The following is a 13116-nucleotide window of genomic DNA, read 5'->3' as shown; positions in this document are numbered from 1 at the left end:
GACAGAGCAGTAGACGCAGAGATGCAGGCTCATCATACTTTCATATCAGCTGCAGGCTCAGGCAGTGAGCTGGGAGATGAGTGCATTTAAAAAAAACAAAAAAAAACAAGATGAGAAAGTTGGAGAGCGGCTGGTGTGAGTGATATGAAGAACAAAGAAGCGCCCTACAGGCACAAATGCTAGGATAATCAAAGTACCAAGTCGACAGCACTCCAAGTATGAGCCACTCAGGCGGCTTTGCGCACGTCAGTGAGCAGACGCTCTGATGTCACAATGACACTGCTGGCCAGGTGCATCCATTCATTTTACTTTAGTCTGCCAATGTGGGCGCTGACTACAAGGATTTTCTATTTGTTAATGTCACTTTTTATTGATCACTTAAATATTTCATGGTCACTTTCACAATTTAGATATTAACATTTTTGGTCTTTTTTGGTTCGTGCATGGTGCACTGTGAGCTCGTGTGCATACATTCATAATACCGGTCATATTTAGCAGGTTATTTTTATGTTTAAGAAAAAGTGAGTTTCATGATGTGACCAAATTGTTTATTCGTTCATTAATCGTACCGCTTATTCTCACAAGCATTGTGGGGGGCATCCTGAATGGGCTGCTCTTTAAAATTTTGACACAGGTAGAATACATTTTGCCTCTCGTCTAAACTTTGAGAATACTGCAGAAAAACTCCATCTGCTATGGGTCTGGCTGGACCTTTGAGTCACCGTGCCCCAAACAGATGCCAGCTTAGACCAGGAGTGGGACAACGGTGTCGCCAAATGCAGTGATGAGAGTGCAGCTGCACCACATGAAATTGGAACCTCTTACAGGATGGTCAATGTCCTTGGTCTTTTTTTCCTGTCACTGATTGCAGCTCATTAAAATCTGCACCTAGATTTTTGCTGCAAAATCATTTTGATTAGGTTGGTTTTATTATAGACATAGTGATTGAATGACTGCAATTTCTAGCTTTCAACCACTATACAAGGTCTGATGTTAAATGTCCTCAAATGCCGTGTTAATAAAATACATTTTCCAGTGCTGGGAATATGTAAAGACTGAGAAAAAGTTAAGGAGTTGCTCTCCAGAAAGCTTCTGTTAATCTTCATGTTTGGTAAATAAATGCAGTAGTTAACATATAATTTAGACGAAAAGGCCAGATTGTGATGTTTTAAGGCAATATTTAAATATTTATACTGTCAGCAAAACATGCACATGTTGAGAACGTAAGTCCTTGAAAGGAAGGTGCTGTGAAACACGGTCAACAAGCTAGTAAAGTGCCGAGCCATCTGATATTTTATAATTAAATAATTCTTTTCTTGGTGAGAATCCTGGCGCAGCATTTTCTACCATTTTCAGGCCTTTTATAAGAAAAGGCCAGAGAGCAATACATCACGATAGTCAAGGCGGAAAGTGACATGGGAATGGTCTCGGCTCCACTAATTCACAAGATGTGTCTTTGCAATGTTGCCTGGATGGAAAAATGCACTCTAGTCTCCAACTGAAAAGAAAGAGCAGCTTTGAAACAAACACAGATTTTCTTGGTCTGTCATTTTGAGTAATGGTATTGTTATTGAAATTTAAAGTGATATACTTAAATATGACCTTATGTTTTAGTGGGCCAATAAACAAGTCACTTTTCTTCAGTATTCAGAGATAAACTATTGCCAGACTTTCATTGTTTAACCTCAATGACACACACCTCCAGAATACAGCATTGGAGTCGATGGAGTATGTGGTTTTCACTGCAATGTATAGTTGGGTATTGTTAGTATAAACGTGAAAGCTACTCTAGCAAAAAGTAGTATCAAGCAGCAGTAGTACTCATGAAATATCAGTCCATTGCTAAAACAATCGTGACTCTCGCAAAGGATGTTTCAATTTAAGAAAAGGTCAAATGTAATTAATTGCTCCACAATTCCATTTTCATCTACAGATACAAGCTGATTCGCCGAAGAGTCATTTGGCTTATAGGCCAGTGGATATCTGTCAAATTTAAATCTGACCTTCGCCCTTTGCTGTATGAGGTCATCCTCAGTCTCATGCAGGACCCTGATTTGGTGGTAAGTCATTCAATAATCTCCTAATACCCAGACTCTTGCAAGGCATGCATTTCTATTTTCTCTTTGATATTTAGGCTGATTCGAACCTGGAACCTGATTAGTGTAAAAACAAAGAATTATCTTTTTACAGGATGTAGTTTCTGAAAAAAATAAATAAATAAATATATATATATATATATATATATATATATATATATATATATATATATATATATATATATATATATATATATATATATATATATATATATATATATATATATATATATATATATATATATATATATCGTAAGAATAAGCGGCTCAGAAAATTAATATTCATATTTACTGGTGATTATAATTTTGGGAGTCCTTTCTTTTAAAACCTCTTAGCAAATTTGATGACTGTTCCATTCGTAATCTCTGAATAAAAACACAGATTATACACATGATGATTCTGAAAATATAATGTGTACTCGTGCTAGATATGCCAAGGCCTGTCACGATAACAAATTTTAGTGGGACAACCATAAAGTATTACCAAAACTCAAAAATGAACCACTGCAATAAATGTTTGCTCTTAAATAAAATAGACAAACTATATTAAAAATAATATCACATTGCTACATTTGTGGATTGCATAATATGAAAAAGGTGAAAGACCCAACACCATATTATGTAGAGCTTAACTCATTGTGCCTTGAAGGTTTTTTTCCCCCTGAATTTAAATTAGTTTTTAGTGAAGACAGGATTTCAACTGTTCTACAACACAACTGACCCTTTTCTCTAATGAGAATGGTGTTCTGCCACTGTTTCTACACTCAGGTTATGCATTTATAATACGCAAACTCTAAGGAGAATCTCTGTGTTATTTTTATTGCCAAGCTCTGCCTTCTAAGCAGGAGGCCCTGATTTACTTTGAAATTGTTACAAAGCAGGCTTTGAAACTGTAAAGCCTTGGGCGATATTGTAGGATCCATGTAATTACTTTGTCCTATCTGCGGGGGGACTTTGAAAATGTTTGAATATGAATGCATTTAATAACGAACTCTAATGTAATGCAGTTCCGAACAGTTGGCAAGGCATTTTATGCAGTAGGTTAAGGGAAATGCCTTTTTAATTTTTATCAAATTAATATCAGAAGTAAAAAAAACTTTAGTTTGTTTTCGCAAGGCTTTAAACTACAATATTCCATACACTGACCTGCCATTTTACATATTTTACTCCTCTCCAATTTTGCATTCACACACCGTTTCCAATTAGACAAACACACGGCAGCAAGCCAATACATGTACAAGACAATCTGCTATGTTCAAACAGCATCAGAATGAGGAACAAAGTTGATTTGAATATCGTTGAAAGTTGCATGGTTGTTGCTGACATATGAGCTGTTAGTTATTAAGGCCTGACACATATCGTTGCTGGTCCAATTTAGCAGTTCTTATGGGCAGTTACAGGTGTCATTATGTATTTCAATATATACTAAATATATGGCTTTTAAGAGTTATCATGCTTTTATGAAACTCATTAGAATTATTTTTTCCTCATTTAGGATGGTATTTTCGATATCCTACCTCAATTGAATTCAATGGGTGTTACACAGTGAAATATGTGGTCACATACTGTCTCTAAAAGCCCATTCCAAAGATTGTGAAACCACTATAGTGATTTAATAACATTTGTTGTAAAAAAAAAAAAAAAAAAAAGAAGAAATGCTGACTCAAATGCCTTCCCAGACCCTTGTGCTGGTTGAGAAAAGTGCTACAAAGCACTGACCGTAATTGACTTTTTAAATCTCCTACCAATTTCTTCACTCGCTTACCTTCCTTTAATTCCCATCTTCCATCTGCTCGCTCTTCCCCTGGGTGTCATTACCACTTCCATCACTCTTGCATGGCAAAATTGTAGCCTCTTGGTTCTGAGAGTGGATGCTCGTGTAACCTTTGAAAGTAGAACATGCATTTAACCAAAAGTATTTGCACAAAATGTGTTCACATTTCCAAACTACAATTCCACTACATCACGTCTCTAAATGCTTTTTCTTGCTATGGGCTCCATGTAACAGAATAATAGAGACAGAATCAAATTCTATAGTATTTTTACAATTTGAAGCGCTGTCTAGTCGGCACTCAAGCATTTGTTCCTTTTGTTCTTGTGGACAGTAGTTGACATCCAACTTTTCTGGTATTTGCGAACCAATCAACCGATATCTATTGGTCTTCAGAGCTTCAGCCTGTAGTGTGCTGATTGTTACTTAGCAATTTCTAGTCTTTAGTTAGTTTACTTTCCCAGTTTATTTTTTTATTTTCATAATGTGCTTAAAAAGTGCTTGAATTTGAACTTGTTTGATGTATAAACCTTCTGGATGTTTTGGCTTAGCTAATAAATTTGTCTAACCTATTCATGAGACCTTATTATCTCCTGTACACATTTTTAACAACTTTTTCAATGTCAAACCTAATCAGTGACTGCATCATTTCTTGCCTTACTGTTAGTCTTAATATTAGGCTTAATATTTTTATATCTTCATTTAGACTGTCATTCCATTGCACAGGCTGTAGAAACTATGTATTACCTGTTTCATCTTCTAAGGTAGCAACCTAGTATAGAATACATCCACAACCAACTTGTGGTCATCGTTTTGCTTGATTGATTTCCGAAACCATTATTCTGCAACACATCTGACACGATAAAGAGAAGTTTAAGTCCATCAATTAATGTATTACTGTGCTAATTCATACCTGGTCTAGTTTAAATTGATGTGCTTTTTGTAATATATTTTTTGGTTTGGTTTTCTCCACAGGTGCGGATTGAGACAGCTACAACTCTGAAGCTCAATATCCAAGTGCTTTAGTTTGAAGCATTTACTGTTAAAGTTGATGCTACAATTGAACACATACTGTAACATAAATTCTGGTTATCTTTGTCTGACATTTAATCTTAAAGTAGTTGTAAGAACTCAAAAATATATTAATATGAGTTAGTGAAAATTTCTTTCTATTGCACTAAATGTCTAAGTCACAGAGAAAATTGTGTATTGTTGAAGGATCGAATCAGTCTCACATCTATTTTTAATATACTTAATCACCTTTTAAGACATGAGGTTAGAGAAACAAGTTGATATCTTAACAAACTGAATGTATAATTCAGTATTCCCCAGCCTCTGCTGATGAAGATATCCGTAATTTTAAGACAGTTCAGTGTTTATTGCAATGCGGTATGACTGCCAATATTGGTATGTGATTCTCTGGTGATTAATAGAAATCCTCTATTGAAAGCTTCAACTATCCACATTTTAGACATTGTTTTTATTTGTGTCTTTATTTGTTATGAGTAATTTGTTCTATTTTGCTCTTAACTCACCACTACCCGTCGATGACTTTGAGTTCCGGACAGAACAGTTCCTCCCTGTGAGTACTTTTTTTTTCTCCACTGTTTCACCAGATTAAATTGTTAATGTATTCTCACTAACTCATTTCCACTCCAACTAGTACTTGGAATCCATTTTTGGGCTACTCTTCCAGTTGTTGCAGCAGGTGACAGAGTGTGACACCAAAATGCAGGTGCTCCATGTCATCTCCTGTGTCATCGAAAGGGTTAACACACAGGTAATTATTATGACATTCAGTCTATTCAGCTCTCTGGAAAATTGCTTGAGGTTGCCAAACAATTATTTCTTGCAAATAGAAATGTTTTTGGGAAAACCCCAATAGTGCAGTCTGTTTCTGATAGGTGAAAACATCTGTCACAGAGATCACCCAAGGGGTCTCCCACAAAAGATCTTAACGATTTGTTACACTAACACTGGTAACAGCTATAACATTTGCCTCAGGTGGCACTTGCATCAATGTCATTTCTCACTTATCCCTGGAGGTCAGATCCTTGTTGTATCTCAGTGATTTATTTTCATTCCAATTTATTATATATTACTGTATACAGTAATCCCTCGGTTGTTGCGTCTTCACTTAGCGCGAATTCGCTTCTTCACTAATTTTTTCCGCTATTATTGAAAAAATAATTCCATAAAAATGTGAAAATCCACGCTGAAACTCATGAGCGGAAGCCATTTTTGCTATTAGGACTCACCACTGAAGAAAATACAAAGTTATATTAGGGGCGACTCTACTTTGCGATTTTTTTTTGTCTGGCCCAGATTTATCGCAATATTTGAGGGATTACTGTATATCTATTTTCCATTCATAAAATTTCCCATAAGCACGTGTTTGTAAACTCAACAACAACAACAACAAAAACATCACCCTCATCATGACCTCACTGGGCTCTTTTCATAGCCACTTTAAGCACCATCCATTAAACGATGCATCTCGTCTTACATTATCTGTAATCTGCCTTTTGCCTGCGGTCAGCAAAGATAGGTGCCATTTCCTAGGCCCAGAAAGTGTATAAAGGATAGTTTTGGTCAAGTATTGCTGTAAAATCCATACTTTCATTGCCATTCCGTACACATTATAAATGTCTAGAGGAGTGAACCATATTACCACTTTTTAGGTTTGTGTTCTCTCTTGCAGTTGTCTTAGGTTTTACAATATTTGCCCCACAATAACCCTTCTTTTTTTTCAGATCCGGCCCTATGCAGGCTGCCTAGTGCAGTACCTGCCCCTGCTTTGGAAGCAATCTGAAGACCACAACATGCTGAGATGTGCTATACTAACCACTCTTATTCATCTTGTGCAGGTACACAATGTTCCAAACCATTGGCTGACATTGTTTGTCCCTCATATTTTGCTCCCCCTCAATTAATTCACGTGTTCTTGTCGTTTTTGTCTAAACTCTTAACTTTTCTGTCAACTTCTATTAAATATCACATCCCAATATGTCTACTACCAAGGAGTAGTAGAGTTAAGTTGTGTAGCTGTGTACCATTTAAGGAAACTTGCCATTTGATCACATTTCGATTGGAAATGGTCAATATTGTGCCTACTTCATAATGTCGAATTTTACCTATAATTAAGTCTTAAACAATCTGTGTAGAACACTGATTAAATTGAAACCACTGTTGTTAAATTCCTCAACCTAAATTGATTACTTCTATCTGTTTTTCAGGGCCTGGGTGCGGAGAGTAAGAATCTTTATCCCTTCCTTCTTCCTGTCATCCAGCTCAGCACAGATGTGTCCCAGCCACCTCATGTGTATTTGTTAGAGGATGGACTAGAACTTTGGTATGAACCCTGACTATTTTGTCTCTGGACTAAAACATTTCTATACGTGATGGTGGGTTATTTTTGAAACCCCATATTGTGATCAATGATAATAAGAATTTTTTTAAATTCATAAGTGACTATGGTTTTATATAATACTAATGTTTTAGGTTACATTGTCTTATATAATAACAGCTTACAAAAATATTTTCTAGTGAGGTTTATGGGGTTGTTGAAATCTATCAATATGGGTAGGCACATTTATTTTGTGATAAGGGAACATTAGCTCACATGACAATAAATGATAAAAAGATAAATAATTCTATATATTATAAAGCCTTCTCTCAGACATGCTGTAACTGTTGTTGTTAGGTCTGCAAAATATTTGACTGTGTGTGAGTGGAAGATAATTTTGGCAGGTGTTTGCTTTTCATACTCTCCTGTCATCTTTTGTCTTTTTAACTCTTGTCCTTAATCTCCCTCTTCTTTGAGTTGTTGCCGAGCACTAAGAATTAGTGTGATGTGAGAGTGTGTGGTAAAAAGCCTATACCTCTCTCCCTCCCCTTTTCCATCCTGGTCTTTTATCTTCTCAGATAAATAGTCCTGCTCAAAATATCCATTTGATTTGTTTTCTGTGAGGTTGGCACCCATCTCGGCTTTTATCTTCTGTCAACTATTGATTCATATCATTTGTTTATCATATATCAAATCTCTCGAGTTTTCAGACATTTAAAGTTAAATCCACACGCATTCTTCAATGATGTACAAGAGAAGCAATTCATTTCTATACATTGTGTCATGTTGTGTGGCTTTTGAAAATTTTAATAATTATCTTATCTCCTCCCCTCTGCCTGTTCTTCTTTTTATGCAGGTACGTGACTTTGGAGAACAGTCCAGCCATCACCCACGAGCTGCTCCGAATTTTCCAGAACATGTCAGCTCTATTGGGTAAATCCCTCAGAGATTTCTTTCTGCTTTTTTTTATTTTGGATTATCGCCCCCCTCTCTGTCAAACGACATTTTAGCATACTTCAACCCAGTGTTCATGCAAGTGTTAGATACTAAAAAGGCCTCATGCATATGCATGCATACTGACAGGATGACAGATGTTTCCACCGGAAGGCCATGAGCTGGCATGGCGGCAGCCCGTTGACATGTCACCTCACAAGGTCAAGGCTGAGAAACAACACCAGATGCTGACAAAATGTACAGCATTAACAGCCACTATTTAGAAAAAAAATGTATTACATACACTCAATTTATCCCTGAGGGGGACCATTCACATTTTACTGTGCTGGTACGTGTTATTACTGCAATATGCCACGCAAAACCAATTCACACACTGTCAAGGGAAAGATGAGTGATAGAGCAGCACAATGGTAATATTTTCTCGTGTGTGGATGCTCATATTTCAGTGCCATTGACGGTGCTAGAGGTTCCTATCTATTTTGACTGAATGAACGTCAAATCAGATAGGACGTCTAGCGTCATCAATGGAACTCATTAAGTTAGCTTTTATAGCCAAAAATATACTGTTCTGGACCACATGAGATTTAGTTGGCCCACGAACGAAACTGAATTTGATACTCCTAATGTAGGGCATCTTTAACTGGAAGACAATTTAAACCACTGTTAACAAATAACACCACTGAATATTTAAAGATACAACTTTGCCCTTTTATTTCTTGTCAAACTAGTCTAGTCAGTTATCACATTTGGCTCCTTTTTATCGCAGTATGCAGTGGTTAATTTTGGTTTGCCCGTGGAGAACAGTGCAAAGATGTGGGATGCAGAAACGAGGTCTGGCGGGATTGGTGTTGTAGCTTGCCAGGTATGTAGCCTGGCCTGCCTGATAAAAGAGCCCCACTTCATCACTGCTAAATTGGAGCAACAAATTCCCTAATTAGAATGTCAAGAGCCTCGCCTTGGCCTGACTTGATGAACATTTTTCATTTGTGTAATACTGCCACGACTGCCATGTAGGGTGCACTTCAGCTCCAACACGAAATAAAGACTCATAAACAGAAGCCATGTCGATGATTTTGCACAGTGCTTATAGCTTTGGTTCATCAGTCAACAGCATGGAACCACAGCACTTGAATTTGTTAGGAAATTTTACTTTTTACAATCGCTGTGCAGAGTGAGGAAAACCAACAAAATAATCTACATACAGTATGAACACACTAGCAATGGTATCCATTCATTGCAAATATTGAGTACTGCTCTCAGTGTGATGTAAAATATGTTAGCCAAGCTTATTACCAATGTTATGTCCCGCGGTACCTGGCGGGCCGTAACATTTGTTTCTGCAATGCTAGACACTACCTTCTAGCTGATTGCAATTTGCTATTTAAAATCCAACTGTCACCTCAGGGGGTATTTACTGAATTCAATAGACTCTACTTCACTTGACCACAACCCATAGTCCTTTTGTGTAAATAAACCAAATTAATGCAAAACACAGTTTTATTCCAGCTTTTGTGCAAGCCAGTGTTTAGTTGTTTATTCCCCCAAAATCATTCAAGGTTTTCTTCAGCTCAATAGTTAATGCATGTTGTCTCAGAACAGTACTATTCTTTTGTTTGATCAAAACACATTATTACTAAAGATGGCTTTGACAAAATGACATGGCCGTCATTGTCTCCAAATTTGCAACTTTGAAATATCTCTGTTGCTATTTTTTTGTTTTTCCAATTGCTTTGCTTGAGAGTGGCCCAGCGGCTGAGTGGTTAGAGCAACAGCCTCAAAGGGTTCAAATCCCGGTCACATCCACCTCTGTGGAGTTTGCATTATTCTCCCTGGGTCTTCGTGGGTTTCCTCCCACATTCCAAAAACATGCTGATTGATTAATTTGGTCCTGGACATATGAGTGTGAGTGTGAAATGTATTGGATGTCTAGAACCGTCACTTGCAGCCTGTGAAAACCTTATAAAGGGCTAGCACTGGTTATAAATGTACATAAAAGGATGGAGTAACTTTCTAGTCTCTCCCTCCCATCTTTTATTGGTAATGTGGAAGGACCTGTTTTTACGGACTTGTCCGGAATGTCTGGGTCTTTGACAGACACGGTTAATGTCCCTCTCATCTTCTCCCGATAAAAATATCTCCATTAAAAACTCACGTCATTGGAAACAATGCATAAAATAATGTTGCTCTTCAGTCAAACTCCATTCATTGAATTTCTTTTACTTAAAATATACTGCCCATTAACAAAGGTTGTGTCTAATTCTTTATTAATAAAAAAAAAAACTAAGGGGCAAAAAAAAGTTATGATTTGTTGTTTTCACTGAACTAAGATCTATATGCTGCTTATCAAGAAAATGTGTGAGGCTGCAAATTTGTTTGGGATCAAAACAAGATACCTTCTCACATTTAATGTTGTTAATTCCTTGAATTAATAACTGTTATGCAAAATTTTTCATCATCTTAGCATGCATGCTTGGTGTCTGCTTGGCCTGCATGGTTTCTCTTTGTTTCGGCTTAATGTGTTTTGTTGTCACAGTTCCACTTCTGTTCTTTTGAATATTCATGTGGTTTTGCTAAATAAAAAGTCTGAGGAAAACACTGTGCCTCCACAGATGGTTGCATACATTATCTTTTTTTTTGGTTTTCTGTGGCAAGCCAAAAAAATTGAAGTGTATTAGATGCTGTTCATCATACCTGGCTGACTCAGTTGCTAATCACAGAACCTTTTAGATACTGTTCAGTTCTAACTCATTTGTTGAAGTTTTCTTTGTTTGCTTAATACAGCTTTATTCTTTGCTTTTGATGATGGACCCAACCCAAGAAAGTTATGGTGCGAGTGAAAATAGAAAACTTGCTTGTTATCAAAATATTCATGAGTCTTACTATTACTTTTAATTGTGGTTTCTATTAGAGAGGTTGTAGTGTCTTGTAGTGTTGTGAATTTCTCAGTGCCCACAAAGCCTTTTTATTCTTTAGAAATTAAATCAGGATGATTAAATGACCTAGTTGGTTTTCCCCAACTAGGTTTAAATATCAAAAAGCTCCTACAGTAAAGCCCAATTAAACAACGGAGGTCGAGGATAATATATGTCATTATTGCCTAATGAAGTTGTCAGAAGTGTTTAGTAATTAAATTTAGGTCATTGTTGATATTGCCTCCTAGATTAATGTTGGCAGATGAGCAGCCTCCCAGGAGCTACATCGGCCCGATGCCACGCTGTTCCTTTGCTCTTGTATACCAAGAAACATGTAATTAGAGAAGCTCCACCAGCTAATTTTCTAGTTTATCTTTTATGGTAAAAGATGGTTTTAATGTGATGCTTTCTTATGAAGTAAACAGCCCAAATCAGCTTTGGGTTGAACCCCCAGTGCCATTTGATGATCAAGCATAGTTGTTTTGTCTTCATTTCTTCAAAAATGGAAACTTGTAAGGCTGTAACCTGCATGTGATTAGAGGATATGTGCTTTCTCCAGTAAATGGAGGATTTGATAATTTATGCGAAGCCGTTTATTCAAAATTTTGCATATCCTTCTCACTGCCTTTTAGACCCCTGTCTGCTTTGTCAAGTGGTTAAATCACACTCACGTCTGTTTCTTTTGTGTTCAGAGTTGAGCTCAGAGAACCTGCGCACATGCTTCCAGATTGTCAATGCCTACCTATACCTGTCTCCAACAGAGTTCCTCCAGGTGACATACATTCCCAGAGTCAAAAAACATTAGTGCTTTGTAATTTAGCCTAATTTAATATCACTTTTTCCCCCCAGATCAACTTAAAAAAAAAAGAGAAATCTGATAAAGATACAAAATGTATTTCTTTTTCTGTGTAAAAAAAAAATCTGAGATTTTAGTTTTAAGCCAAATTTCCATTCCCTAGTACTACTGTAATATGTAATATTGTGCATTACTTCTTAGTGCTTATTGTAATATAAGTTAATTCATCGTCTTACTGTTTACAGTAAGTGTTTTCTTATACTTGGGTTTATTATTTTCTTTTGCAGAATTATGCTGAATCCTTGTGCAAGTCTTTCTGCAGTCTGCTTAAGGACATCACGAATGAGGGCCAGGTCCAAGTGCTCAAGGTAATTCTTGGAGTGTCTTTGACTACTATGTTGAGTGTCTAAAAATAGAACATAACTTTTTAGCTAACGGCATATCCAGGGCCATATTTTTGTGGGATGGTATCAACGAGGTGGTGGAATGCTGTTTGTAAATAGCAGCTACACCCTCCATTGTGTCTTTAGTTAATCACTTCTGATTATAATGGAGATATTTATTCAATCATTCATTTTCCATATTGCGCATTCTCATAATGGTTTTGGGGTTTCTGGAGCCTATCCCAGCTGACTTCTAGACTTGTCCCCTTCAGCTGTGGGTCGCACAGAGAGCAATAGAACCATTCGCAACTCAAAATCATACCGCCCCCAAGCAAGAATTGATCTCACACATTGAAGTAAGCCAAGTGAACTACTACACCTTCAGGTGGCTTTGGAAATATTTAATGCGGTCAATATTCTTGATAAGAGTAATTCGCAAAAAATAGATTCACCAATTTCTACTTATATTAGCTGTTTTTTGCAAGATCTTTTAGTACATAATACTAGTTATGGTGACGAGTAGATTAGCATTAGAGTAGTTTAGTGCTACATTGTGGAGTATTCTATCGTGTAAATATGAACTCTGTTGTCAACTCTGTTCTCGCTTCCTTATAGGCATAAAGCGCAGTACTTGCATACATGTGAGGCTCCTTTGTTCTTACTAAAAGAAACACCTCAGCCCACACATTGGCACTTCACATTACATGAGCTCTCTCGTTGAGGTCTTTCTATGTAACGTTCAGAAGAATATAGAATACATGCAGACAATATTTGTCCTTTTCATTTACTTTTTCCATTCAAATGCTAATTTGTTGCAACATATACAGGGAAATGCCATTAAAGATTCCTTTGGAGGTT

The 13116-nt window shown here is 36.7% G+C and overlaps 1 protein-coding gene across 1 annotated transcript in view; it reads left to right on the top strand.

Moving 5' to 3' along the window:
- Nucleotides 1–13116, top strand: part of LOC144215807 (importin-11-like) — a 39440-nt gene that overhangs the window by 16764 nt on the left and 9560 nt on the right. The window contains exons 16-24 of the mRNA XM_077744963.1: nucleotides 1934–2060; nucleotides 4843–4876; nucleotides 5409–5449; nucleotides 5531–5647; nucleotides 6621–6734; nucleotides 7104–7219; nucleotides 8070–8146; nucleotides 11772–11851; nucleotides 12163–12243. Of these exons, the coding sequence (XP_077601089.1) occupies nucleotides 1934–2060; nucleotides 4843–4876; nucleotides 5409–5449; nucleotides 5531–5647; nucleotides 6621–6734; nucleotides 7104–7219; nucleotides 8070–8146; nucleotides 11772–11851; nucleotides 12163–12243 (787 nt within the window). The remainder of the gene's footprint in view (nucleotides 1–1933; nucleotides 2061–4842; nucleotides 4877–5408; nucleotides 5450–5530; nucleotides 5648–6620; nucleotides 6735–7103; nucleotides 7220–8069; nucleotides 8147–11771; nucleotides 11852–12162; nucleotides 12244–13116) is intronic.

The sequence above is a fragment of the Stigmatopora nigra genome, chromosome 22 (assembly GCF_051989575.1).
Source record: "Stigmatopora nigra isolate UIUO_SnigA chromosome 22, RoL_Snig_1.1, whole genome shotgun sequence".
In the NCBI taxonomy this organism is placed as follows: Eukaryota; Metazoa; Chordata; class Actinopteri; order Syngnathiformes; family Syngnathidae; genus Stigmatopora; species Stigmatopora nigra.
This window is presented reverse-complemented; position numbering and strand designations above follow the sequence as displayed.